Raw genomic sequence first — 24,492 nt, forward strand, 5'->3', positions numbered from 1 at the left:
GTTGCCCACAGATTTACTTGATACGAGGAAGTTGAGCAAAGCACTGTAACTGGCAACAGAAAGACTTGAGAAACCAGAAACTGCAAGGGACCGCATACGAAAAACGCTGCTAACGTTGGATCTACAAGGGATCTCAGCCAAAAAAAAGCAATGAAAAACACTAGACATCAAGGCTGATACTGCGTGAAAGAAGTTTCTGACCGTTGGTCTTTTCAGATCCGATACGCTGCGCCCTTTTTAAAGGAGGTCACTCCAAAAAAAAACGTTTATCTTTTGTCAACGCTAATAAAAGCATTGCACTAAATTTAGCCACTCACCGAAATTTCAGCCTCTAAAGTGCAGGTTTTCCTTATGAAATTTGTCTCGAAAAAAGCCCAAAATTCGTACATCGTTCCTGCCACTTTGAACAGTACTCAGCAGCCAGGCCGCGTTTTCGTGACGTCATTCCGTCCGAGAGATTTTGTCCAAATGGCTTCCGAAGAGCCTTTTAAACAGCACTCTGGGTCATGGCTGCTCTTGAGCCATATTATTTTGAGCCAAACATGCTTTAAACTTCGAAATGATGGCATTGAAGATAGTGAAGTGGATAATCACTTGGAAAAAATAGATTTTGCTGACCTTGTGAAGGATGCCAAGTCAGTTGGAAGTTTTTCTCATTCCCGCCAATTTCCGGTCGGACGTAATGACGTCACAAAAACACGGCCTGGCTGCCAAGATAGTTTCAAAATGGCGGCCTCCGAAGGCGCTTCTTTCGGGACGAATTTCTTCAGGATAGCTGGCACTTCAGAGGCTGAAATTTCGATGAGTGATAAAGCTGAATATAAATGTTTACTTGCTAATAGGCGAAGACAAAAGAAGTAGGTTTTTTGGAGTGACCCTCTCCTTTAAGCATAGTGTTGTCCATGCGGTGAAATGTTTAGGCTGGCCCTGTCCAACCACATTTAATTTTGCTTTTCGAGACACTAATCGTGACACTTTGTCTCCTTGCGGCCCCGAGACACGTAATGTGGCAGGGCGTGTTTCGGGGTGCAAGCGAGTTTAAAGTACGAAACTTGATAGAGTGAACGGGTCATTTTGCAATTTACGTGCGTTGGCTCTTGGGTTGGCGTTACATATTTTCGCTACACGGTGCTGACGAGTCTCAATAACGACGAAACAGCTGTCCGCTGTTGGGATCCTGCTTTATCGGTTCTTGTCATGTTGGTGTCTTGAAACGTCTTTCTCGTATAGTATCAGCCTTGCAGTTTATTGTTTAATTAATAGAAGGACTTGGTTGGTCCCGACACCTTAAAGGCGCTTTAAAATAGCCAAATGGCAGATTTCGCTCCTTGTTTGGTTCATTATCTCTCTCTCTTTCCTAAAGGTATAAACAATGGAATAGTTAAAAAAATACTTAGGTAATTTTTGAGGTTTCCGTTACCTGTAGAAAAATTAATTAACCGTTAGTCGTAAAAATCACTTGACCCTATTGAGACCCTCAATTACTGGGCAAGGAAATTAAAAAAAAGGCTCTACACTCCACACCCCCTATCTCGATAAAAAAAAAAGAACAAAAAAAATTGCCTACCATGCTATACCAGAATGATCTATTTAAACCATCAACTCGAGAAGATATCTTAATAGGGGGATACTTAAACGCTCTGTCCTGACCCTTCGTAAGACCAAAATCATCTTAGCAATTTTATATTCGCTTCCTGAAGGATGTTTTTCATTAGCGTTGGAGTCGTAGTCGGAGTCGTAATCAGAAGCGTAGAGTGATACGCTCTAGTGAAAATTAAACTGACGGAGAGGGAAGCAGACCACCGATTCCGCTTATGACACCACCGCTTACGATCTAGTGAAAACTAGATTGTCGGATTCGGAAGCGGAAGAATAAACCAATCACAATGCTCGATTCCGGGGCTTGTGGTTGACATGATCATAAGTGACGGAGTCGTAAACGGAATTGGAAGAAATGGAAACGTTCTGATTCTTCTGACTCTTATTCCGTTGAGCTTGGGACTCCACTAACGACTCCGATTTTTGATTTTCACTAGGTCATAAGGCCTCCTACGACTACGGCGCTAGTGAAAACCAGCTTTCAACGAGATTGACTCACATTTAAAAAATGGCAGTTGTGCTCGTCGTACCTTTAAGGGGGTAAAAAAAAGAATGGTTTTAGTACCTCTAAGGGAATTCAGCCTCAAAAGGTTCACAGTGGGAGCTTTTGTAGTACCTTTTAGGGTATTGAGCCCAAAAACAATACGACAGGGGATAATGTATTGTTCAAGAAATGGTAGCTAAGCAAAATGGTATTTAAAAGTTCAATGCTAAGGGTCTCTGGTAGGTTCAATCTCTTAGAGAGTGAACCTACCACAGTTTGTTCGTCATCCATCTATCCATTGATCGCTGAAAAAAAAATGAGAGTTTACTCTTTTGATTGGCCCTTACCTCGAAGTGTGTTAAAAAGGTTACATTTTGGTCTTTAAAATGCTATAAATTCACGAGGAAGTTATTGATTAGGCCGTTATTCGTAAGGACGGTTAGAAAGGCTGCAAATTACTGATCTGTAGCTTTTCCGATAAAGGCAAATCAATGATTTTTTTCTTTAATTAAACAAAATGTTGCAAATGTGCCACACTTTACGTCTAGAGCCGAAGAAAAAGATAATTAACCAATGAAGGAGTGTTTACCCAGTACTACTAGTGATGTTTTATTAGACGAGCTTGCACGGACACGGTTTCATTTGTAACTGCATCTTTGTCGATACGGTTACGCCATCCGCTTACACGGCGACGGTGGAATAAATAATGAATATTTTTGAAAACGCTGTCGAAAGTGGAGCGTTAAAAAAACGACACGGTTTCATGTGCTGTGTAAACTTGGATAACAGTGTCTTTTTGAAAACGGCTTCCGCTTGGCGCGAAACCATGCACTTTTTGTTACGGTTTCGAAAGGATGTAACCGTGTAGATTTGAACCGCGTCCGTGTAAAGACTTGCGAACGCACGTGACCCCAAAAAGCGTACCTTTGTTGTACTTCATCAGTCCTCAGAATAGACTACGCTGTAAAGTCGACAGTGTGACCAGTATATGATAAAATAAATCAGACCAGTAAACATGCGTGTACGGTACGAACATGTAAATGCACCGTGATTTGTGTTCATCATTAGTACGCTTTATAATACATCCCAGTGATCAAGATAATAAACTTAACTTCAGTTTTCACTTTTCAGGAAGAATTCAATCGGCTTCAATTTAAACAGACCGTTTAAATCATTCGCGATAGCGACGAAAACGGAAGTTGTAAACTTTATTTTGGTTTGAATACAACTGGTTGCTGTGGCAATCTTAAAAACTGACAAACAAATATAAGTGTACCGCACGTTCGTTGAAGTTTCAAATGAAACACTAATATAATACATCAATATCTTTATTTAAATAAATATCTGTGACAAGTTACTGGAAGTTTAATATTAACTTCCCACACATATTTTCTATATCACAAAGTAAATTTCTTGTGCAAAAATGCGGCTATTTTATGTTGAGGGGTGGAGTTGAGGACCACTATGTCATTCACAAAATTCATTGTGAAAGTTAAGACAGGGAAATAACCTGCCAGACAAAAGAAGCATTGTTGTTTAATAATTACCCTTTTTATGACCTCAAAACGTTGCAGTCGTACCAAATGTAAGCACTTATATTTTAAATACATCGGTCCAATATATTATCCATGACGTCAAGCATTTTTGCAAACTTATTTCAAGCAAGTCATCAAACTGCTATGAAATTCGCTTTGCTAACAGATTATATGATATTGAAAGATCCAAATTGCGTTAGAACTTGTTACGATCTCGCTTCAGCCTCTAGCATCCGTAAAACTATGTGCTTATCTGACGTATAAAGGACTAAAGCACGGGAAGTCGCTGAACTAGCTCGATCTAATCCAAAATGCAAAGCCAAACTTACTGAATAAATATTGTTTGTTTGATTGAGTTCTGCATGATAGACATCAAATAATTAACACGTTTCTCTCTTAATCTCGACTGAATGGCCTCGAGTTTTCAACACACTTAATTTTTTGTAAGAAAGTGTTTCCATCAAAAGTGACTTAACTTAACTATTGTTTCGTCTGACACTACGACTTTGTGTAAAGTTTCCCATAACCTGATATAACGTTTTGAAATTTTAGCAAATGCCCGCCGGAGCCTATCAACGTTAATGATATTCTGTCAAAAAATATCATTCAACAACGACCAGTGTTATTTTTAAGATTGTGCTGTTCGACAATAGTTCTAATATCTAGTTTGCTCTTTCATTTAATGAACAAAGATCAACAAAGTGTAATCACGTTGAAAGCTTATTCGGCTGGTCGACCACAGTCCCGCACATTATCAGGAGTCTAAGGTGGGATACCGGAAATTAAAAGCGAAAGCTAATGTAGGACATTGAAATTCTCACTAGTAAGTAGAAACTGTGGCGATGATCGGCATCATAAAGGCTTTCCGTAGATTGTTTAAGCACGCTGAACCTTTTATTTCAGCAGTTGTTACAAAATAATAAGTGGTGCTTTTAATTCTCCAGTGATTTTACTTTACACATGAAAGAGTTTCTGAAGCTTTTGTTGTAATATAATATCTTTGGTTCCTTTGCTTTTAATAAAATGCAACTGGTACGAAGTCTCACTTGTTGTGAAGTAAACATACAGAAAAGTATACCTAAAGTTGCTTATTTAATACTCCTGGACAGTATTTTATTTTAATCCTTCACAGAACGAGCGTTATGCGTCATACACCCTCAAGAAGTCTTGTTTACCGCCAGTTCATCATCTTAATGCACCACTGACCACGAAGAATCGTTATCATAATAACGGAACAATTAATTAACTGTATTTTCACGCAGTATTTTAACTGGCGCACCGGGCATTTAAACTTGTTTTGAGGGTCGAAGTGGGTAAAACTGCGTTGACGTGTAAGCGGAATGATCGAGCGGACGATGAATGCTAGAAAAGTTCGCTTCGCAAGCGAAACTTTCTCAGTACTTTTACTTTCGGTTTTCGTTCTGCTATCAAGCGAAGTTGGTGCCAGCCTCCTTGATCCAACTCAAATTGGAAGGGAGCTGCAAACGTTTGCGAGGGATGCCCTTGGAGTGGATGAAATGCAGGTAAGAACAATAGGAAATTTTGCTAAGTCAGAGTGCATGATATCGGTCCAACTGTTGGTCATACTGATTTGAGTGAGGGACATGTAGCCTTAAAATGGTTTGAACACAAGCTTTCCGCAAATTTAAAATCCCTATCCAAAACTTTTTCCAGTTACTCTAATCTTCTTTTTCAAACGTTTAGGTCTGATTAGATTTACCAATCGGTTAATAGTTTGTCGCAGCGTTATCGTTCAATATCTCTCAAACTTCTTCCTTTTGGCAGTGTATTAATTAGGTTTTACAATTTTAGTTTAAAAAAAACTATTTCGAAATATTTTTGGCGGTTTTACCCAGTTATTCATAACTCGCTTGCTATTAACTTTTGAAAATCCGTCCAGTAGGACTGATTGGATTAAGTTGTGTTACACGCAAATGATGAGTCACTGAGGCGCGAAAGTTTTTTCACATTCTTGCACGTTTCCAAAGAGGTTCATTTAATACTCTCCGGCTGACGCCGACTGGGAGATAATTTTTCACTATTTGCTCAATTTCTGCCATTTTCTGCTTTGAAAGTAGAACTCTGGTATAGCTCTTACCGAAATATTACTATTTTTCCGACAGTTTCGTCATTTGTTGTCTAAATTTTCCACATTCATGGAAGTTTCCAAAGACGTTCGTTTTATACTCACCCGCCGAGGACTAAAATATGCATACATTCTTCTCCCACACAAAGAGCCATATTATATCCTCTAAGTGAAGTGTTCTAACTGTTGCATATTTTTTATCTCTTAGAATTATTTTGACAGCCTTCAGTATCAGAAAAGGACCATAAAAGGAGAAGACATCACTCCACATCTAGCGGTGAAACTCTCTGACAAGTTCAAAACAAGGTTTGAGGTTGCCAAACGCCTGAAGAAAGCAGTCGAGGACTCGTATGCCAGGTCAACGAAAGCTGCACCACAAACAGAATGCTGCCACGTCAACAAATCGACTTTGAAGTACGATGTAAGATTTCACTCAAGAGTGGATCTCGACAATGTTTGTTTGAAGATTTCAGGCAGCGCGTCTCCAAACCCAATCCATTTAGACGAGGGCGTTTTCAAGGAAATGAAAGACATCTCGAAAACGTATCCCTTCATAAAGTGGCAGTACTTTGGATCAGAGCAGGGCGTCATGACCAACTTTCCAGTGTTTGACGACAAAGAGGAATGTGACAAGTATGATCCCCGTTACAGACCATTTTACGTGGAAACCGCCACCCCTGAAGCTAAAGATGTGGTGCTTGTTGTCGACATAAGTGCGTCCATGACAGGAGAAAAACTTTACATCGCCAAAGAAGCTGCGAAAACAGTTTTGGATACCATGAACCCAAAAGACCAGGTGGGTGATCAGGGGCATGCAACGGATTTGTCCCATTGTTATGATATCTGTTCGCAGGCTTATTTCCTGAACTACCCCCTGATGTTTACATGCGGGTCCTAAACTCGAATTGGAAGTTTGGAGGTGTTGGTTCTTGTGGATGAAGGAAATCCGGTATTCCCGGAGAAAAACCCTTGGAGAAGGCGAAAACCAACAACAAACTCAACTCATTTCTGGCAGGGGTCGGGATCGAATCCGAGTGACATTAAAGGGGAGGCGAGCACTCACCACTGCGCCATCCCTCCTCCGCACTGTGGCGAAAAAGGTTATGAATTGTAATTGTAACGACCAAACCAGGGACCTCATAGCGATGACGATACGTGACTGATGCATTTGGGCTTCATGTGTACTGTCAGACCTTTATCATATTAATTTATTTCTGTAGGTTGGTATCGTGGCATTTAACAATTACGCTTCCACTCCAGGAGATGTTGGAGGCAAAAGTCGCTGCTACAGTGAAGGGTTAGCTTTGGCAATCCCTACAAATATCAGAAAAATGAAAAGTTATGTCGATGGGCTGGTGCCTCATGGTAAGACAAAAGATCAGTCATGTATAAATCAAGGGTGTAAATCAAGGATTCGATAAGACGGCACTAGTTTTAGCTGTCCAAGTATCGTTAAGGGTGCACTCGAAGAAATAATAGTAACATAACGCTCTTAATTTTGTTTTTAGGCTCGTTATCCGCCGGTCTCTCGACTCTGGTCTATACTAGCCCGGGCTCCTTTCCCGAACAGCGGCTGGTAATGGAGTCAATTCTATTTTAAGTGATATCTTTTAGTGGTCAAATAAAGCTCGAGCCACGCCTGGATTGGTTTCCTTTAAGCACTTAAGGTTACAGTATACCTTCGGGTCGGCAATTTTCTTCATATTTGGATTTTTGGGTCAAAATAGTGGTCGAGGAATAATCTCTAATTTCTGAAAAAAATTTTTGAAAAAGACTAAATATTGGCGGAGAAATGGCGGTTTTACGTTTTCACCGGAAGTAAAAGTTTACCTCTTGATTGACAGCCCTATGGCGCGTATGGAATCAACGGAGACGATTTTCGCGGAAATTACCTATATGGATGTCACGAATTGACTACTCAGTTGATCAGCATTGTTGTTCTGACTACCCAGCTTTTTTGGTATTAGGCGTGTCTCTATTAAGTTATAAGTAAACATAGACCACGTTTAAACCATGGACCGGTTCGAAAAAGCGAAAACAGCGAAGAACGATGAGTCCGATATCGACGAATCGTCGCACTCATTGAGACCATTTGAAGTATAATCCATGCAAAGTTGCCCACACACAGTTGCTCTCGGCGCTTTCTTTTGTTTGTTTTCTTCGCTCAGCCACTCTAACGTTCGTATCCTTTTTAGTCTTCCCCATTTTGCCAGACCAGCTTCAAGAAAAACCGAACTACAGAAAAATTCTCTCTCTGCCTTCGGTTCCTTGAGCGCATTGCGAAACACAAGAGTTTTTTAGAGATTCGCGCGTAAATTTCACCAGGAGGTTAACGGTAGTAAACTTTCCCTGCACTGATTGGCTTAGTTATCTGAGAACCCAGTTGAAGGCGTTTGTGGGCGGAGTTTGTTTGCGAAGCAGAAAATTTTTCTTAACGCTGTTTTCTCGAATAAATTTTTTCACTTGAAGCAGACACTTTAAAGAGTTATAACTCAAAGGGAATTTGTTCAATTGCTCTTAAATTTGGACAGTGGCTAGTTTAACATATAAACTACAAAAGCGTGTCTGGGAATTGTTAATTACGAAATACTTTTTCTTCGAGAGCGATTTTCGTACGATCACTCCACATTTTTTTAATCCTATTTCGAAAATGTTCTGTAACTTTTTACTGCAATTGAATATGCCAAAACGCAGACACGTTTTTTTAAGCGCTTTGGGCCCTGACACCGAGGAAAAAATTAAATTGGCGAAAAACGAAATTCGCTTTGACTTGTAGCTTTCGAAAGGTGATTCGGGCGCTCGCATTTAGTGGTCGTGAAAAATTTAACAATTCATTTTCTTTCAAATTTCTTGGTATAGTTTGATAGCCAGCTCCATAAGCTTTAATTTGATATAGGGGTTTAGGTATCTACAGTTTAAACTGCACGCGCTACATCGCTTGCGCGCGAGACACCCCTGAAGGTATACTGTAACCTTAAATCAAATTTTCCGTTAAGCATCCCCTACCTTGTCATATGAGAGTTCCCCCGAATGCCTGCCTCGCCAAATGAACTTCACCCCCAAACACCGTTCGGACACGTTCGATAATGTCACCCCTTAAAAACTGTGAAGTGTAATTACTGCGTGTGCTCTTTTTGATTTACAGGTCAAACTCAATACAGATTGGCGTTTGAAAAAGCTTTCAGTCTACTGAAAGGCTCAGTCTCTGAAGAGCCGGGAGAGAAGAAGAAAAGAGTCATTCTATTTCTGACTGATGGGGCACCTTCAGATGAAAACAAGGAACTGATTTTCCATACCATAAGAGATAAAAACTTTGACCTTAACAATTCGGTCATCATTCTAACGTATGGATTTGGCAGTGCAGTGAATCAGACTATTCTGGAAGACATCGCCGAGCAAAACACAGCAAAATATGGTGCACCTGCAAGCACTTCTGTCGGAGACATCACGGTAATAAATGAAGTGTTAGTTCAAATGATATCGTTAACCGCTATCTGCGGCAGAGATGTTGCGACACTCGCCTGTTTGACACGTTGCATGACATATTAGGGAGTTTTAATAATGACGACAGCAACACCGAGGAGGACGCCTTGCAAAAAATTGATTCATATTTTACCTTTGAATGTTGCGACTGTGTCATCTGTTCTGGTTAAATATGAAATGAATGCTTTTAATTCCAAGGGAAGATACGAAAACTGCGATTCACGTTTCCCCCAAAAAAGGGGAACTTGGTCATTTCACGTTCTTGTTTTGCAGATGACGGGTATATGAAATGTACCAAGATTCAAAACGCTTGTGCAGAACCGTTGCTTTGCTCGTTAAACCTTTTGTTTTGTGACGTTCTCGTTAGTGTCGCCGTCGTAGTTTGCTAAAGCCCCCTATTGCTTAACCAATACGGTGGAAGCTTTCTTAATGGACACCTCCACGATACAGAAACCTTTATGTAGCTATTTGTTTCAACCTATGAACTTCATTTCAGGGAAACCATGATTCGTATCATCCTTAGTTACTTCTATGGTTCGGACACCTCCGAAATACAGAAGTTCAGCTGAGGCCATCAGATATTGGCCAAAAAGACGTTGAACTAAAACTGCCGTTTTAAAAATTTGCACCACCGCTTGTCAACTGTGTTTATAGTTGAAGCCATCAATCAACATCAATAAATTCATTAACCGGGCTGACCGGGCTCTAACTTGTGAATGCATCTAATCAGCTCTTATCTTATCTCTGTAGCGTGGAGAATACACTTATGTCGAAGACATCAAGAACCTAAGAATTAAAATGGGAATGTATTATAATTTATTCGCACTGGGAAAGCAGCTTGACCCTGTGGTGTCTGTGCCTTATGTTGACGCTTTTGGAACAGGTAGGATATATTCATCATAACAGTTCATACTTACCACTATGGTTTATAGTGTATAATGGACTGTTTGCAGCTGTTTCATTTTCCCAAATCTCAAATCGTCGACTGCGCGCGTTAAAAAACCAGAAAGAAAATTGCGGAAGCCATAGTCATTCCTAAACCTGTCTTGATCGGAAGCAATATATCAGGAAAATGAAACGCATCATATAGATCCTGCACCAGTGCCGGTTAAAATAATAGCAAAAAGTGTTTCTTTATTGAAAATGCGTGATTCAAACTGCGCCAGTGGGATAAAAATTGACAGTACACTGACTAGAGTGTTCGTTATTAACTTTCCGTATCATATCTAACAAACCAGTCATCATTAGCAGGCATTGTTGCTGTAGGTTGAATCACTTTACTTTTCATAAAGGCTTCAAGACTTCCCAACAAATGCCGTTTTCACGGTTACCTTTGCTCATTTGCATTACAGTAAAATCGAGCATGTAAATGAGGCAATTTCGGGCTATTTTGTAGTTTTAGCCCGAAACTTTCTCGCATCCACGTTGGATTACATTGTAATGCAAATGAGAAAAATTAACTGTGTAAAGGGCTATTATTAACAATATACCCATGTTATCGGTTATTGAAATACTGCACATGAATTCTTTATCTTCATTTTTAGGACTTCTTATGTCGATCACGCTCCCTTGTTTTCATCAAGGAAAGTTTATTGGCGTGGCAGGCACTGATATCAACATGGATGATCTGTTGTCAGATATCACGTTCTTTAATCAAGGTCAAAGCACCTATGCGTTTATGATCAGTAACTCTGGAAGGACATTAATTCACCCGCTCCTTCCAGCTCCAACCGATGCGTACGGGGACCCCGTTTTTCTGGACATAAGGACATTGGAACCAGAGGCAGAGTTCGAAGAGGTTTTCTATTCAATAAAAAGGTATGTTCACGGTTTAAAGTACGCTCCTTGCTGATTCACTTCCTTGTTGCGCTCAATATTGCTCCACAGCGCCTCCCGTAGAATATACCCTTGCCTATTGATACGTAGCACAGACCGGAATCGAAAAAAAAAAAGTATTTTGATATTGGGTAAAGGACATTCCTCCCGTCTTGAAAGCTGATATTGTGACACTCTTGAATTTAGCAAGGTGCATCCATTTTGTTCTTTCCTAGTGGAAAATCTGGATCGAAAACATTTGTTGCTAAACGATTTCTGCCAAGAGGGGGAAAAGAGAAAGAAGGAGTAACAGTAAAAGAAGTTAATTCCAGATACTTCTGGAGGCCATTAGTAGGAATTGATTTCTCTGTGGGTGTGGTTGTACCTGTTTCCCATGCTGAGGATCAACTTACCTCACTCAAAATTCCTGCAGGTTAGTTTTTTTATAAGAATACATCAATCATTTGCAGTTCCTAGTAGATCAATTAAAGTTAATGGTTTCATATGTTCAAGGCTCAAGAATACATAAAGGATCTCCTCTGTCACAAGGCTAATATGAGATTCTCACTACACTTGGTGACCGCGCCTTTTATCGTTCCGGTCTATTTTTACGGAACAATTTGCCCGTAATCATACGATCAAGCTCGTCTTTGGACATTTTTAAAAAACGAGGGAAGACATATCACTTATGACTGTTTATAATTTTTGTACATCTTAGTTACATAAGCCCTTTTATATTTTTGTGTTTCTAGCACATTTTATGCTTTTTATAGACCTTTGTTTTACTTTGTTAGCTTCTTTTTATATGCAGAACGCTTTTGAATATTTTATAGTATTAGTGCTATATATAAATTTATAATTATTATTCTTATGAACATTATTATTATGAATATTGTCATTATCACTGTTATTATTTTTATTATTATTATTTGTGACATCTGCGACGGTTTAAAGCAATATTTTCGGAAACAGAAAATATAGTCCCTTCTTATCAAGTGCATGCACGTTTCCCAGTTAAACAAAGATCGATGAAAACGTGCACTTACACATGACGTCAGCCTAAGTGAAAAGGACGGACTGAAGCAAGTATATATTGCTCTGATAACTCGTCAAACGTTTTAACTGGTTGATTTTGTGGTTTCGTTGTTGTTCTTCTATAGACTACACGTTTAAATATCACCGAATTGACCTGAATTATCCGGAGAAGCCGTGTTCTCAGTTTGGGACACATGCTGCTAAAGGTAGGTTGAGCAAAGCGGTCACTAAATGCCTTGCAAAATAAAGACCTTCCTCACGATCTGAATCTATCCAATCTGATGGGAACTGAACTGAGTAAGGAGGAAGCTAAAATCTGCTTTCTACGTTTATAGCTTTACCTGCATTTGAGCGGCATTTGGGCAGCTGGCACCACTCATCAAAAGAAACCAATTTTGATATCCCACAGGGATATCCAAGGGACCTGTTCCTTTACGAATCTCTTCCCTAGCTAAAGTTCTGCAGGCTGGAAAACCCAGCAGCACTCACCTAGTTGATGTAACCTTCATATTCAAAATTTGTTTGCTGCCATGATACTTGTATCTTGGTTGAGTGAGATGTGTCTGAGAGAAGTATTGAAAGATAGCCGGCCCATTTAACCGCCCAATTGGTGGATTATGCGTTTAGTGACGTGTGCTCTGTATCACTAGAACGAGAGACGAAAGCAAATAAGGTTAAAGATAATCATAGGCTTTAACGAATGGCTATTGTTTTGTGTCCGGCAGATTCCCCAAAATATATTTTCAGATAAAGGTGGCGATGGACGAATTACTGTAAAATACAGAAAAAAGAAAGCTGTTAATGTGACAGTCAGCGCGCCACCCATTCGCACTTTCTTTCATAACAAGCTGTTGTTGTAAGAATGTCTGGCTAAGCTTAGATTGACAAGAATACTAGGAAGACACTGAGGACATATTCAATCTGAGACATTCACAGGCAGTTAGAGCATCGAGCTCTAAATACGGCACCGTACTCCACAACTCACTAAAAACAAGCAGCAACAGCCTCAGAAATTAGACTTTGTTATAAAACGAAAATGACCGAATGAGGTTTAATAATACATTTTCTCTAATAGACACCACTGTGGTAAAGTTTGCTCCGGGAGCCTATTTAGACCCATACGAGTATATAGGCAAAGATGAGACAAAGGCTGACGTGCAGCTGCTAACTGCTTACATGAAAGACGACTCAGGAACAGTAAGAAATCCAGGATTGAAGAGCGGTATCCGGGACACAGTGACTGCGACTTGGCAGGTTGAAGACTTGTGGCTGCGTGACAAAACGGAACTCACGCAATATTTGGTCTGGAGATACATTGGTACATCAAATGGAGTTTTTAGAACAACTCCAGGTAGTGTGGAAGACAAAGGTTACGACCCAAGACAGAGACCTTGGTAAGAATAACTCATTAGGAATCGTCTTAGTGTACTTTCTGGGGCGATTCCAGCAGAATATGTCGTCACAAAAAAGGCTGTACTGAAAAGTTGATTTTAAACACTTGCTTTAGTATAGTATCACTGTATATTTCCAACGCCACGGGTGTTTTTTCTATTGCTTATAGAAAAAGAGTGCGAGTGTATCTGATTTCTTAAACCAGGCACACGATTGATTTCCCTATCCTGGACATGCGTATGTGATAGTGGTCTACCAGCGAATAGTCGATGATGAAAGAACAATCAGATAAATAGATTTGTAATGGAACAGGAGCGTCCAATTAGAGTATATGCACGAGGGCGGAATAACAGACTTTTGAGGTCAAATTGAGCCTTAACAAATTAAAATCAATTTTGTTCTCGATTTTATTTGATAGGCAATAAATATTCTCCACAATGCAAATTTTTTCCACTTCCAGCGCCTTCATTTTTAACCAATGGTTAAAATTTACTACTTTTTCTTCAGGTATTATACAGCTTTGGCCCACACCGGTTTGTTAACTCTTACAACTCCGTATTTGGATTCGGGAGGAGCTGGAGTGGTGATTACCGCTGGTCGGGCGCTGTATCGAGGAGAACCGAGTCATATACATCACACAAACGATGAAGTTCTTGGAGTTATGGGGGCTGACTTTCCACTAACTTATTTCCACAGGTAAGAATTTATTATCACATGTGTTGGCCAATCAATTCAAATCTTGCCAAATTTTCACCCAAAGCGTTTATCTATATAGCACAATATAAAACTATACTTTTATGTCTATTTTACAGGTTACTCACCGAGGTTTACCCAAAGTGTAAAGATACACAGACCTATTCCTGTTTCGTAATGGACAGCGCTGGCTTCCTTATCATGCACGAAGACTTCTTGCTTTCATCAGCTGCAGCATCAGATGTTGAATACGTGCACATCACGGAGAAGGACAAGTACGTTGCAGAAGACCTCATCAAAAAAGGGTACCTGAGAAAAATGGGATGCCGTGACCTGGAAGAGATTCAAAGGCAAAGCTTTTACGAAGTCAGTTTACCATCAGGTGGAGTCGATGCTCTCGGAAATGGTGGAAGATGTTCCAAATACCAGCTGGGAAAAATTATAGGAACAAATGCCTATATAGGTTTGCAAATAATTTTTGTATATTCGTTTTTCATAAGATTACCCAGGTTAAAATATTTGTCTGTACAGCGCACTGTTTGTCTATCTGTCTGGCTGTTTGTCTGTCTGTCTGTCTGTCTGTGTGTCTCTCTGTCTCTCTTTCAATCTGTCAGCCACCTGAAGAGTCAGTAGATCAGTCAGACTTTATTAATACTTTTGTCAATGTTCATTCGCAGGGGTTGCTGTAAGAGAATCCTTCTGCTCTACAGAGCCTTGCCCCTGTTCTTTAGATAGGGAATGTTCTCTATTCAACTTGACGTGTGAATGCCCTTGCACCTCCCCCTTGGACTTCCGTTACTGTCGCAGTCAATTCCTCGACAGCAGGTTTGTTATGCATTTTAGCAAATTGTTTGAAAATCGCAAATTTGAAAACAAAACGTTCGTTGAAAGAAGATTCTGTTTCAAGACCTAACAAGACATGCATGTACCTTTTTGTATTAAAGGATAATGTAAAACAATGAGACTTTTGTTATAGTTAACAGTTGTAAATAGGGAATAATTAATCACTTTCCCACAAACATGTTTGTTCTATTTCACTTTCCACGTTGCTGATGATTAAACAAGCCCTACCATGACACGATTCTTAGGAATCTAATATCTGTCTCGGGATGATTTTGCATTTGATAAAAAAGACCTACGTGGATGTAATAACTCCCTTAATTTGCCAGTGACAGGCACATGTAGATTAAATGGTAAAAACGCGGAGGCAAGATTCACGTTTATCAGTGACTGAGTATTAACCCTTCTTTTTGTTTTTGTTTTTGTTTTTTTTAAGCGATCCTATTTGCCCACCCTCAGCACCTGAAATACAACCAACGAGCAATCAGAACTCGCCAGTCCCTAAAAAGATATGCAAAGATCCTACGCCAGGATTAGAAAAATGTTTTGATCCTCGCTGCAGTGAAAGAAACAGTTCGCAAGCATGTGAAGGCGTCGTTGGCTGCTATTGGTGTAAAAACGACAAAGATGATGTACCATTAAATCAACCTTACTGCGCTAGTTCAGAAGTGTGCTATAGAGGCAGAGAAGGTAATACCATGTAAATACCCGAAGACGTCTTTCAGCCTCAGCGTTTCTTGTAGCAAATGCAAAGGCTATTAATATCACCTTGTGACTTGTAATATGGCTATTTAATTTCCTCCCGATATAGTCAACAATGCATAAGGCAAAAATAAGAATCTATAAATCAACAGTCGTCAATTTGATTTGTTAATCTATGCACAGCTGATCAGGAACAATGTCCATTGGAGGGTCCAAAGGTAACGTCACAACCGCAGCAAGTTAACAAAACCAGAAATAAATTTGTCGGTGACGATGAAGGCAGACGGACCGGAGTTATTGTTGGAACTGTGATTGGTTGCACTGCTGTTGTGGCTCTAATAGTGATATTAACGATCTTGGTAAGTCAATTCTTTCCTGCCTATCATAGGATCCAGAGTTGCATGTCTAAGTGGTCGAATGTAGGCGTACATATGACAATGAGTGGAGTTTTGTTGTTTTGTTTTTTTTGTGTGTGTGTGAGGGATGAAAAAGCTATATTAAGGTAAGATGGTGCTGAGTGTTACCAACACTAGGGAAGCCACCTTTTTTACTGAGATATGCTCCTAATGAGTTGGGTTTTTTAATGGATCAACTGGCATTTAGAATTAAGTTTTCTAAACATACAAACCTTTTCCAATTTACTTCTATAGGTAATAAGACATCGCCATAACCTAGGCGGACCACCCATGAACAAAAACAAGAGCGCTTCAACACGACAGATTATCGATCCTGAAAATCCAGATATTGCTACTCGTCCTCCGGCACCTCTTCCGGAACCAGTGGATCTTGCATCTGATGAGGATTATGACGATCCAGATGAGTTGCAGCCTTCCCGTAAACCTTCAGTAATTTCTGTTCAGTGGCCATCACCTTATGATGAAATAAGAGCCCGGTTTAAACCTCCAGCCCTGCCACCTGCAAGGAAACCATCCACGACTTCCACCCAAATCATTCCTAGATCTGTAAGCTATCCGACATCATATCCTGAGAAAAGGAGCGAGATAGAGTCCAGCAGATATCCACAGCCTCCTGTGTCTCCAATCAGAAGAACATCGGGCGCTGTCATGAACACTACTCCACCCAATTTTGTAGCAGGAATCTCCTCTACAGACAGAGGGGTACCAGACGTTCCTGAAAAGAAACGCGCATCTCTTGTAATTCCACCTCCACCAATTTCTGAAGAGAAAAGGCCATCTAAGGACAAGCCATTGACTCAGCCTGATAGACCTTCCTCAGCAGCTGCTTACGAGAAAGGGGAGCACCAATATAGCAACTTACCCTCACCACCTCCTGAGCCTAAGAGCCCGTCTGATACCCATTTGATGCCACCCATAGCTGAAGCAAATGAGCAAAGTTACTCTAACAGGCCGGGTCTACGACAGCGCGAGAGTTGTGATTCAATCGCCCTTGATCCTCATGGCTACATAACATTTATTGCCTCCGAAGGCGAAAGGCTATCGGAAGACCAGCCAGAGAGTCCTGCATCTGATACAAACATGCTGCCTGATGGGCCTTCTTCGTCAGCTGTTTTGAATTCACCCGTTCATGAACCAAGCGACCCGTCTGATAACAGTTTGATATCACGCACAGCTGAAGCAACAGAGCAATGTGTCTCTAGCAGGCCAGGTCTGTCACAGCGCGAGAGCTGTGATTCTATCGCCCTTGATCCCCAAGGCTACGTAAAGTGCATTTCTTAGAACGCAGCACCGGACCCAGTTTGAAAGATCATTCCCAAACACCGAGACAAAGTAAACGGTTGGAACCTGCGAGCGTCGTCTGAAGCAGGACAAAATAAATAACACGGTACGGTCGTGTCGATTTCGCTAAACTGTATCAAGTATAGTTTTGACAAATTATAAATTGTTACTAGCTTAAAAATATCGGTATAGCCTCCAACGTTATGGTCTCGAAAGTGAGGACAAGCTCCCGTCTCTTAGACCATGGCCTGCCAGTATCTATTAGTGTGTGATCACTTTACTAACCAAGATACCATTGCAGAAAGAATTTTAAGGCATTGGTTTGTGATATCCAGTAGCTGTAGTCTACAATGTATTATTGGCAAGTCCGAAGATAAGCCCTATAATCTAGATCACGACAATAGTTGTCATGAACTTGTGGACAATTTGCACTATTCCGCTTGTCTCATAAAAGATGGAAGTAAAAAAGAGTTTGTATTATTTATCTACTGTAGTTATCAATTTGCAGTAGGTATTTAATTAAGGCATTTTGGTAGTAGGTTGAAATAAACCGGGTTGAAAAAGAAACTGAAAGCTGTATCTCGTTTTTACAGTTCAAATTGTTGGAACTCTTGACTGTCACGCCAGCAAATGCAAGTTGTCTTGACTTCTCCCTCTCCACGTCTAGTGCATTGTCGACTTGTACCACTGCAATGTTTCGACACTTGCTTTGGAACAACAACTCTTGAACCGCGCTAAAATATTTATCACTGGGTACTAGTTTGAGAAGCGTTTCATGGAGGACTCTTGCTCCGCAATGCAGTTGACAACTCTCCGTTACCATTTCGTCTCCTGCCTTCACATGGTGAAGGAGGTGTTCTGAAAACGTAGCTAGCTGTGTGGATAAATAATAATTCATTTTCTCTTTCGTTTCATTCCATGGTGTTCGATGTATCGTCTCTGTTTTAAAGTTCTCGTAGTGGGTGTTCTTTACATGCAATCATCAAAGCTCCCCCTGAATCATTCCGAAAATATGCACTATCAATCAGTTTATAATGAACAGTGTAGAAGGCACCCCGGTTTCTGGAAATTTGATGTGCTTCCTGATTAAATTGCTGTGGTATCTAATTAACGTAGATCACGTCATAAGTTATTGTCTTTAATACCTCATGAATAAAATGCGTGGGAAACTTCTTAATTTATGCGGAACATGTCTGGGCAGTTGTAAACGCATTTTGAATAAACTGCAATCAAAAGTACACTTTGATACCAAAGTTAAATAGGAGCGTAGACGAGTATTTCAACTGAGGCAGCCATTTTAGAGGGTCTAACAAAGGGGTCATTGGCGCGAATCGAGGCGCATAGTAACAGCTCAGCCGAGGTAAGGGTTTTATAGGGAGCTAGTTGGGTCAGCGGAGTGAATCGAACGTAATAGAGAGCTCCAGCCGAGATAAGAGTCGAAGGGAGAAGCCAGACAGGTAAGTACGAATTCTACGTGAAACGTTAACAATGTACAACATTTCCAAAAGAAATGACTGCCGTCCGCATTTTATTCATGAGGTATTAGATAAAATAAATCAGACCACTGACTTGCGTGTACGGTACGAACATGTAAATACACCGTGATTTGTGTTCATCATTAGTACGCTTTATAATACATCCATGATCAAGATAATAGACTTAACTTCAGTTTTCACTTTTCAGGAAGAATTCGATCGGCTTCAATTTAAACAGACCGTTTAAATCATTCGCGATAGCGACGAAAACGGAAGTTGTAAACTTTATTTTGGTTTGAATACAACTGGTTGCTGTGGTAATCTTAAAAACTGACAAAAAAATATAAGTGTACCGCACGTTCGTTGAAGTTTCAAATGAAACACTAATACAATGCATCAATATCTTTATTTAAATAAATATCTGTGACAAGTTACTGGAGGTTTAATACTAACTTCCCACACATATTTTTTATATCACAAAGTATATTTCTTGTGCAAAAATGCGGCTATTTTATGTTGAAGAGTGGAGTTGAGGACCACTACGTCATTCACAAAATCCATTGTGAAAGTTAAGACAGGGAAATAACCTGCCAGACAAAAGAAGCGTTATTGTGTAATCATTACCCTTTTTAAGACCCCAAACGTTGCAGTCGTTCTAAATGTAAGCACTTATATTTTAAATACATCGGTCCGATATATTATCCATGACGTCAAGCATTTTTGCAAACTTATTTCAAGCAAGTCATCAAACTGCTATGAGATCCGTTTGCTAACAGATTAGATGATATTGAAAGATCCAAATTACATTAGAACTTGTTAAGATCTCGCGTCGGCCTCTAGCATCCGTAAAACTATGTTCTTATCTGGCATATAAAGGACTAAAACACGGGAAGTCGCAGAACTAGCTCGATCTAATCCAAAATGCAAAGCCAAACTTACTGAATAAATATTGTTTGCTTGATTGAGTTCTGCATGATAGACTGATGGATAATATGTGTATATTTGGTCGTTCCGATAAGGGTTTCTCTATTGTCTTTGCCCCTATTAAGCCGGCGGCAACCCAAAATTTAAGATAAGAGTCTGAAATTGAACGTGACGAGTGATAATTCAAACACACGTCTATCATGATTGTCTTGAATTGATTCCATGTTCACCAAGAAATTTATAACCCGATAGCCAAAAATATTTAAGGTACACCAACCTCTGTTAAGCGGCCAACCCAAAAGCTCTCAGATCGCTCACAATCATTTGCCCAAAGAAATTTTCACAGGAATCTGCAGACCATCCTTCTGCGATTCAACCATGAGAAGGTTAATCCATTTGAAGGCTTCGCACATGGTGAAAATTAATTATATTCATGAAGTACTTTTAAGTGAATGAAATACATGTCGTCGAAATTTAATTATTTTGCACCTAAAAAGACAACGCAACATTTTCTACAATCAACCCAGTACACATTCAAACATTGCACAAAAATGTTTGAGTGTTTTAAAGACGGAAGAATGATGTGGTTTTGCATGCGAGGCTCTCAAACTTGTTTAATAAAATGGTGCGTCAAATGACGATTTTAACGGATTTGGTAATTTGCATATTTCTTTGTAACAAAAGGATATTTTGCCAAAAAAACTACCCAGTAGTTTTTGTCATGCCCTATCCTATCTACCATAAAAATGTGAGCGAAATCGAATTTTCCATATTTATGGACACGGACTTAATCTCGACTGAATGGCCTCGAGTTTTCAACACACTTAATTTTTTTGTAAGAAAGTGTTTCCATCAAAAGTGACTTAACTTAACTGTTGTTTCGTCTGACACTAAGACTTCGTGAAAAGTTGCCCATATTCTACATCTACATCTACATTATGGGGTTCTTGCAAAGGGAGGCATGCTCCCATCACTGCAAGACATTAAATAAAAAAAAAATAAAAAGGAGGGTGGGGGGTAAAAAACCCTTAAAAATATATAATAAAATATGTATATAATTTAAAAAGATTACTTAGAGAAGTTAATTAAGATTAAAAAATTAGAACCTAATTAACCAGAAAACGTCATTAGCAAATGCCCGACGGAGCCTATCAACGTTAATGATATTCTGTCAAAAATATCATTCAACAACGACCAGTGTTATTTTTAAGGTTGTGCTTTTCGACAATAGTTCTGGTATCTAGTTTGCTCTTTCATTTAATGAACAAAAATCAACAAAGTGTAATCACGTTAAAAGCTTATTCGGCTGGTCGACCACACTCCCGTACATTATCAGGAATTTATCAAAGTTAGGATACCGGAAATTAATTAAAAAAGCGAAGGCAGATGTAGGACATTGAAATTCTCACTACTAAGTAGAAACTGTGGCGATGATCGGAATCATAAAGGCTTTCCTTAGATTGTTTAAGCACGTTGAACGTTTTATTTCAGCAGTTGCTACAAAATAATAAGCAGTGCTTTTAATTCTCCAGTGATTTTACTTTACACATGAAAGAGTTTCTGAAGCTTTTGTTGTAATATAATATCTTTGGTTCCTTTGCTTTAAATAGAAAGCAACTGGTTAGAAGTCTCACTTGTTGTGAAGTAAATATACAGAAAAGCATACCCAAAGTTGCTTATTTAATACTCCTGGACAGTATTTTATTTTAATTCTTCACAGAACAAGCGTTATGCATCATGCACCCTCAAGAGGTCTAGTTTAGCGCCAGTTCGTCATCTTGACGCACCACTCACCACCGGTCAGGCAGTGTTGGACACGACTCGGAAAGCATGCCAGGATAAATTTTCCCTGGAGCTCATTTTCATCTGATCGCTGAACGGCAAACATCTCCACGCGCTGATGGTGATGTGGAAATATGACTTATAGGAGGTTCCCTCGCATCCGATGCTGAAAGAAATCTGGAATGACATCCATATGAGATATTCCGCAGGCCCAGTAATAGCTGTAGATGACTTCTGCTCGATTCACAAAGCCACCAGTTTCAGTGCTGAACAGATGATTTTTGGAGTCGAAGCTTCGCGGTTCATCGAATCTTTACGGTTGAAAGATAAATTATTTCCGTTTCTGACCTCTTCGAATTCGATGCCGGAATTGAACCTACCTTTCCTTCTTAGGCATCTCGACTTGCATATAAAGTGTATCAGTGTATCGCTGGCCAACAACATGGTTGTTGACAGATATTATGGTTTTGTTGGACGATAAGAGAGCTGAGGTTGGTAAAACTTACGTAGAAAAGGGTGAATAATTCGGAATCAAAGCAATGTTTTGTCCTTGAAAACTTGTGTAAAGCTTGATTAATCGAGTTTCGCCCGCTGTATTTCTTTATCAACCAAAAAGAATCATAAACAACTTGCTAATGAGCTATGGCTCTTTCAAAATAAAAATAATTTGCAATAAATGGAATTAAGAAGCTAGAAGCTTAATGGGAGAAGTAGGGTATGTTTTGCTTCAATATAAGTGGTAAAAGGTAATTGTATTCGTCCCCTGTACCAGGTCACACTTCCAGCAAATTCTTGTTCAACTAGCTTACAAATTCAGGATTAAATGTGTGCTGTGTGGATCTATTTTGTAGACAATGGGATAACACGATTTTGGTCTTGCTCAACTTCCTTGAATGCATTTAAAGTAAAAGGCAAATGACTTTGCCTCAGACATTGCCACTGGCAATATCAATGTTCAAACTGGTGAGAGTTTGAGATTTCTCTTCACCTAGTGCTTAGGTGTTGGATTTAACGTGTATCTGCTCCAAGTGCCCCATTCCTGGGTTCTCAGTAGATGTGGCTGGCCATGTAAAAGGGAAAATCGGGCTCAATGGAAACAAGGCTTGGTTGAGTTACATGAAATGAACGCTTTGGACAAATAATATACCTCGTGCTATTTAAAGTGGTTGCAACTAAAATTGCAGATGGGAGATGTAAAAAAAAAAACTGACTTATATTTACTTGCAAATAATAATTCAATTCCAAAGTATGTTTTTTAAACTGAATATTTGCAAAGTACTGACAAGCACAACAAAAAAACCAGCAAAACAGCACAAAAGCCATATTCTGGTAACAGCGGCTAACATATAAGTTATAATTTACTAATGTATAAGTTCACTTATAAATTAGTAAACTGAAAGATTGTGAATGATAGGCAGGGTCAATTGGCAATGAATGAATAGCTCATGGTCCTCACCTGCCTTCATTGCATATCCTCATACCACACCTCTGCTGAAGTTTCAGGTTCAAAGTGAGTTGTGTAAACTTAAGGGAGCTCTTTACCCAGAACAGTACTATGTAGGTCATATGAAATATCTGCCAGTTTAAAATTTATTATTTACGGCAAGTCCTGTGGTCAACAACACAATGGTCATGCACTGATATTAACATTTTCTATAGTGGCTATTAAACATTTTGCCAAAAACAGTCTCCACAGCACTTCCTTGTGTCGACTCGTAATGACTGTGACAACTGAATTCAGAATAATCTAGCATGTAGTTGTATCCTAGATCATCTATAGTGAGATGTTTTGACTGCGATAACTAAATTGTAACAACATTTTAAAATACAAGCAGATGCACTATATTGAACACTTGCAGTGACTCTTAAATCTTGGGCTTGCCATGCAGCTTTCTAAGTAGTCACTTGCATTATGTCATAATGATTTCTGTTTCGGTCTATTCCATTCTAAATTCAATATCCTAAACAGCACCATGCTGTAGCTTTCCTTGTTTGATCACTACGGTGTAAGTGGATAAATTTAGTTATTGGGAAATATAGCAAAGTTAATTCCAAGCCCATAGTCTTTTAAAATACCAGCTGGTAATTCAGCATTTGCTTCAAACACATTGGCTGGTTCTGGGTTGACAATTATGCGTAGCTATACACATGAAACACTTATTATTTATTGATGTATAGTCTGCCACTACTACCAACATTCAAAGAAAAACAGGCATAAAGAAGTGGGAGATCAAAAACAATCGGCCATAGATGACTGAACAATAACATACGATCCAAGAGTGGTAAATTTCTGTTAGAGATAACAATTCAAGACAGGCAGTGACCTTGAAAGTGAAAATTCCCTGTAAATTAAATGATATCTTTAATGGACTAGCATCCAAAGCAGGATCCAAAATCTTGAACATCTGCCAAACAAACGAATGACATACGCACTACAAAAAGACATAGCACAAAAACATTAAGATGTAAAAGGAACAAGCCAAGCCACAACATTATACTCTTAAAACAAGGGTAGAAATCACACAATCAGTCCCGCGAAATACCGCCAACATCTGACAAATCAAGGGAAATGCCCCAACTTCGAGTCCGATTTTGACCGTTAAAACGGCGGGGTCCGCCTGGGCCAGCCGGACTTTTCTTAAAGTTCAACTCTCGACCTAGAGTTTCACGCAAAAATAATTCACAATACTGATCCCTGTTACCCCGCAAACGACCAAAAGAATATCCATGTCAAGCGCGTGTGGTAAACAACGTTTTCAACTTCGCATGATTTCCATTGACTAGTTTTGATGCAAAAATTGCTTACCTGCACTTGAGGCTTGCCAAATAACTGGTCTAGATATTATACTAGCAGCTCCTAGAAAAGGTTCGCTTGTTTCTCGTGATGAGTGCAGAAATCGGTCGAGAAACGACAACCTATTCTCCATTCGCAACGAAAAATGTGTCCGCC

At 39.5% G+C, this 24,492-nt stretch overlaps 1 protein-coding gene and 1 long non-coding RNA gene across 2 annotated transcripts; one reads left to right on the top strand and one right to left on the bottom strand.

The window, feature by feature from the left end:
• Positions 1-4,845: 4,845 nt before the first annotated feature.
• On the top strand, positions 4,846-17,928 carry LOC110044855 (VWFA and cache domain-containing protein 1-like). The gene is made up of 15 exons (XM_089280815.1): positions 4,846-5,141; positions 5,913-6,500; positions 6,925-7,069; positions 8,850-9,154; positions 9,938-10,070; positions 10,732-11,005; positions 11,239-11,435; positions 12,163-12,243; positions 13,113-13,431; positions 13,937-14,125; positions 14,242-14,585; positions 14,800-14,947; positions 15,399-15,652; positions 15,848-16,023; positions 16,315-17,928. Exons 1-15 carry the CDS (start codon positions 4,959-4,961, stop codon positions 17,359-17,361), a joined length of 4,383 nt encoding a protein of 1,460 aa, XP_089136941.1. The 5' UTR covers positions 4,846-4,958; the 3' UTR covers positions 17,362-17,928.
• A 5,183-nt stretch (positions 17,929-23,111) lies between these two features.
• Positions 23,112-24,483, bottom strand: LOC149096676 (uncharacterized). Its single transcript, XR_016204473.1, has 2 exons — positions 24,349-24,483; positions 23,112-23,974 (listed from the first exon to the last, which is right to left on the bottom strand). It is a non-coding gene; the product is annotated as an uncharacterized LOC149096676 (long non-coding RNA).
• Between the last annotated feature and the right edge of the window lie 9 nt (positions 24,484-24,492).

The sequence above is a fragment of the Orbicella faveolata genome, unplaced genomic scaffold, assembly GCF_042242905.1.
Source record: "Orbicella faveolata isolate gen_17 unplaced genomic scaffold, um_ofav_v1 contig_48, whole genome shotgun sequence".
In the NCBI taxonomy this organism is placed as follows: Eukaryota; Metazoa; Cnidaria; class Anthozoa; order Scleractinia; family Merulinidae; genus Orbicella; species Orbicella faveolata.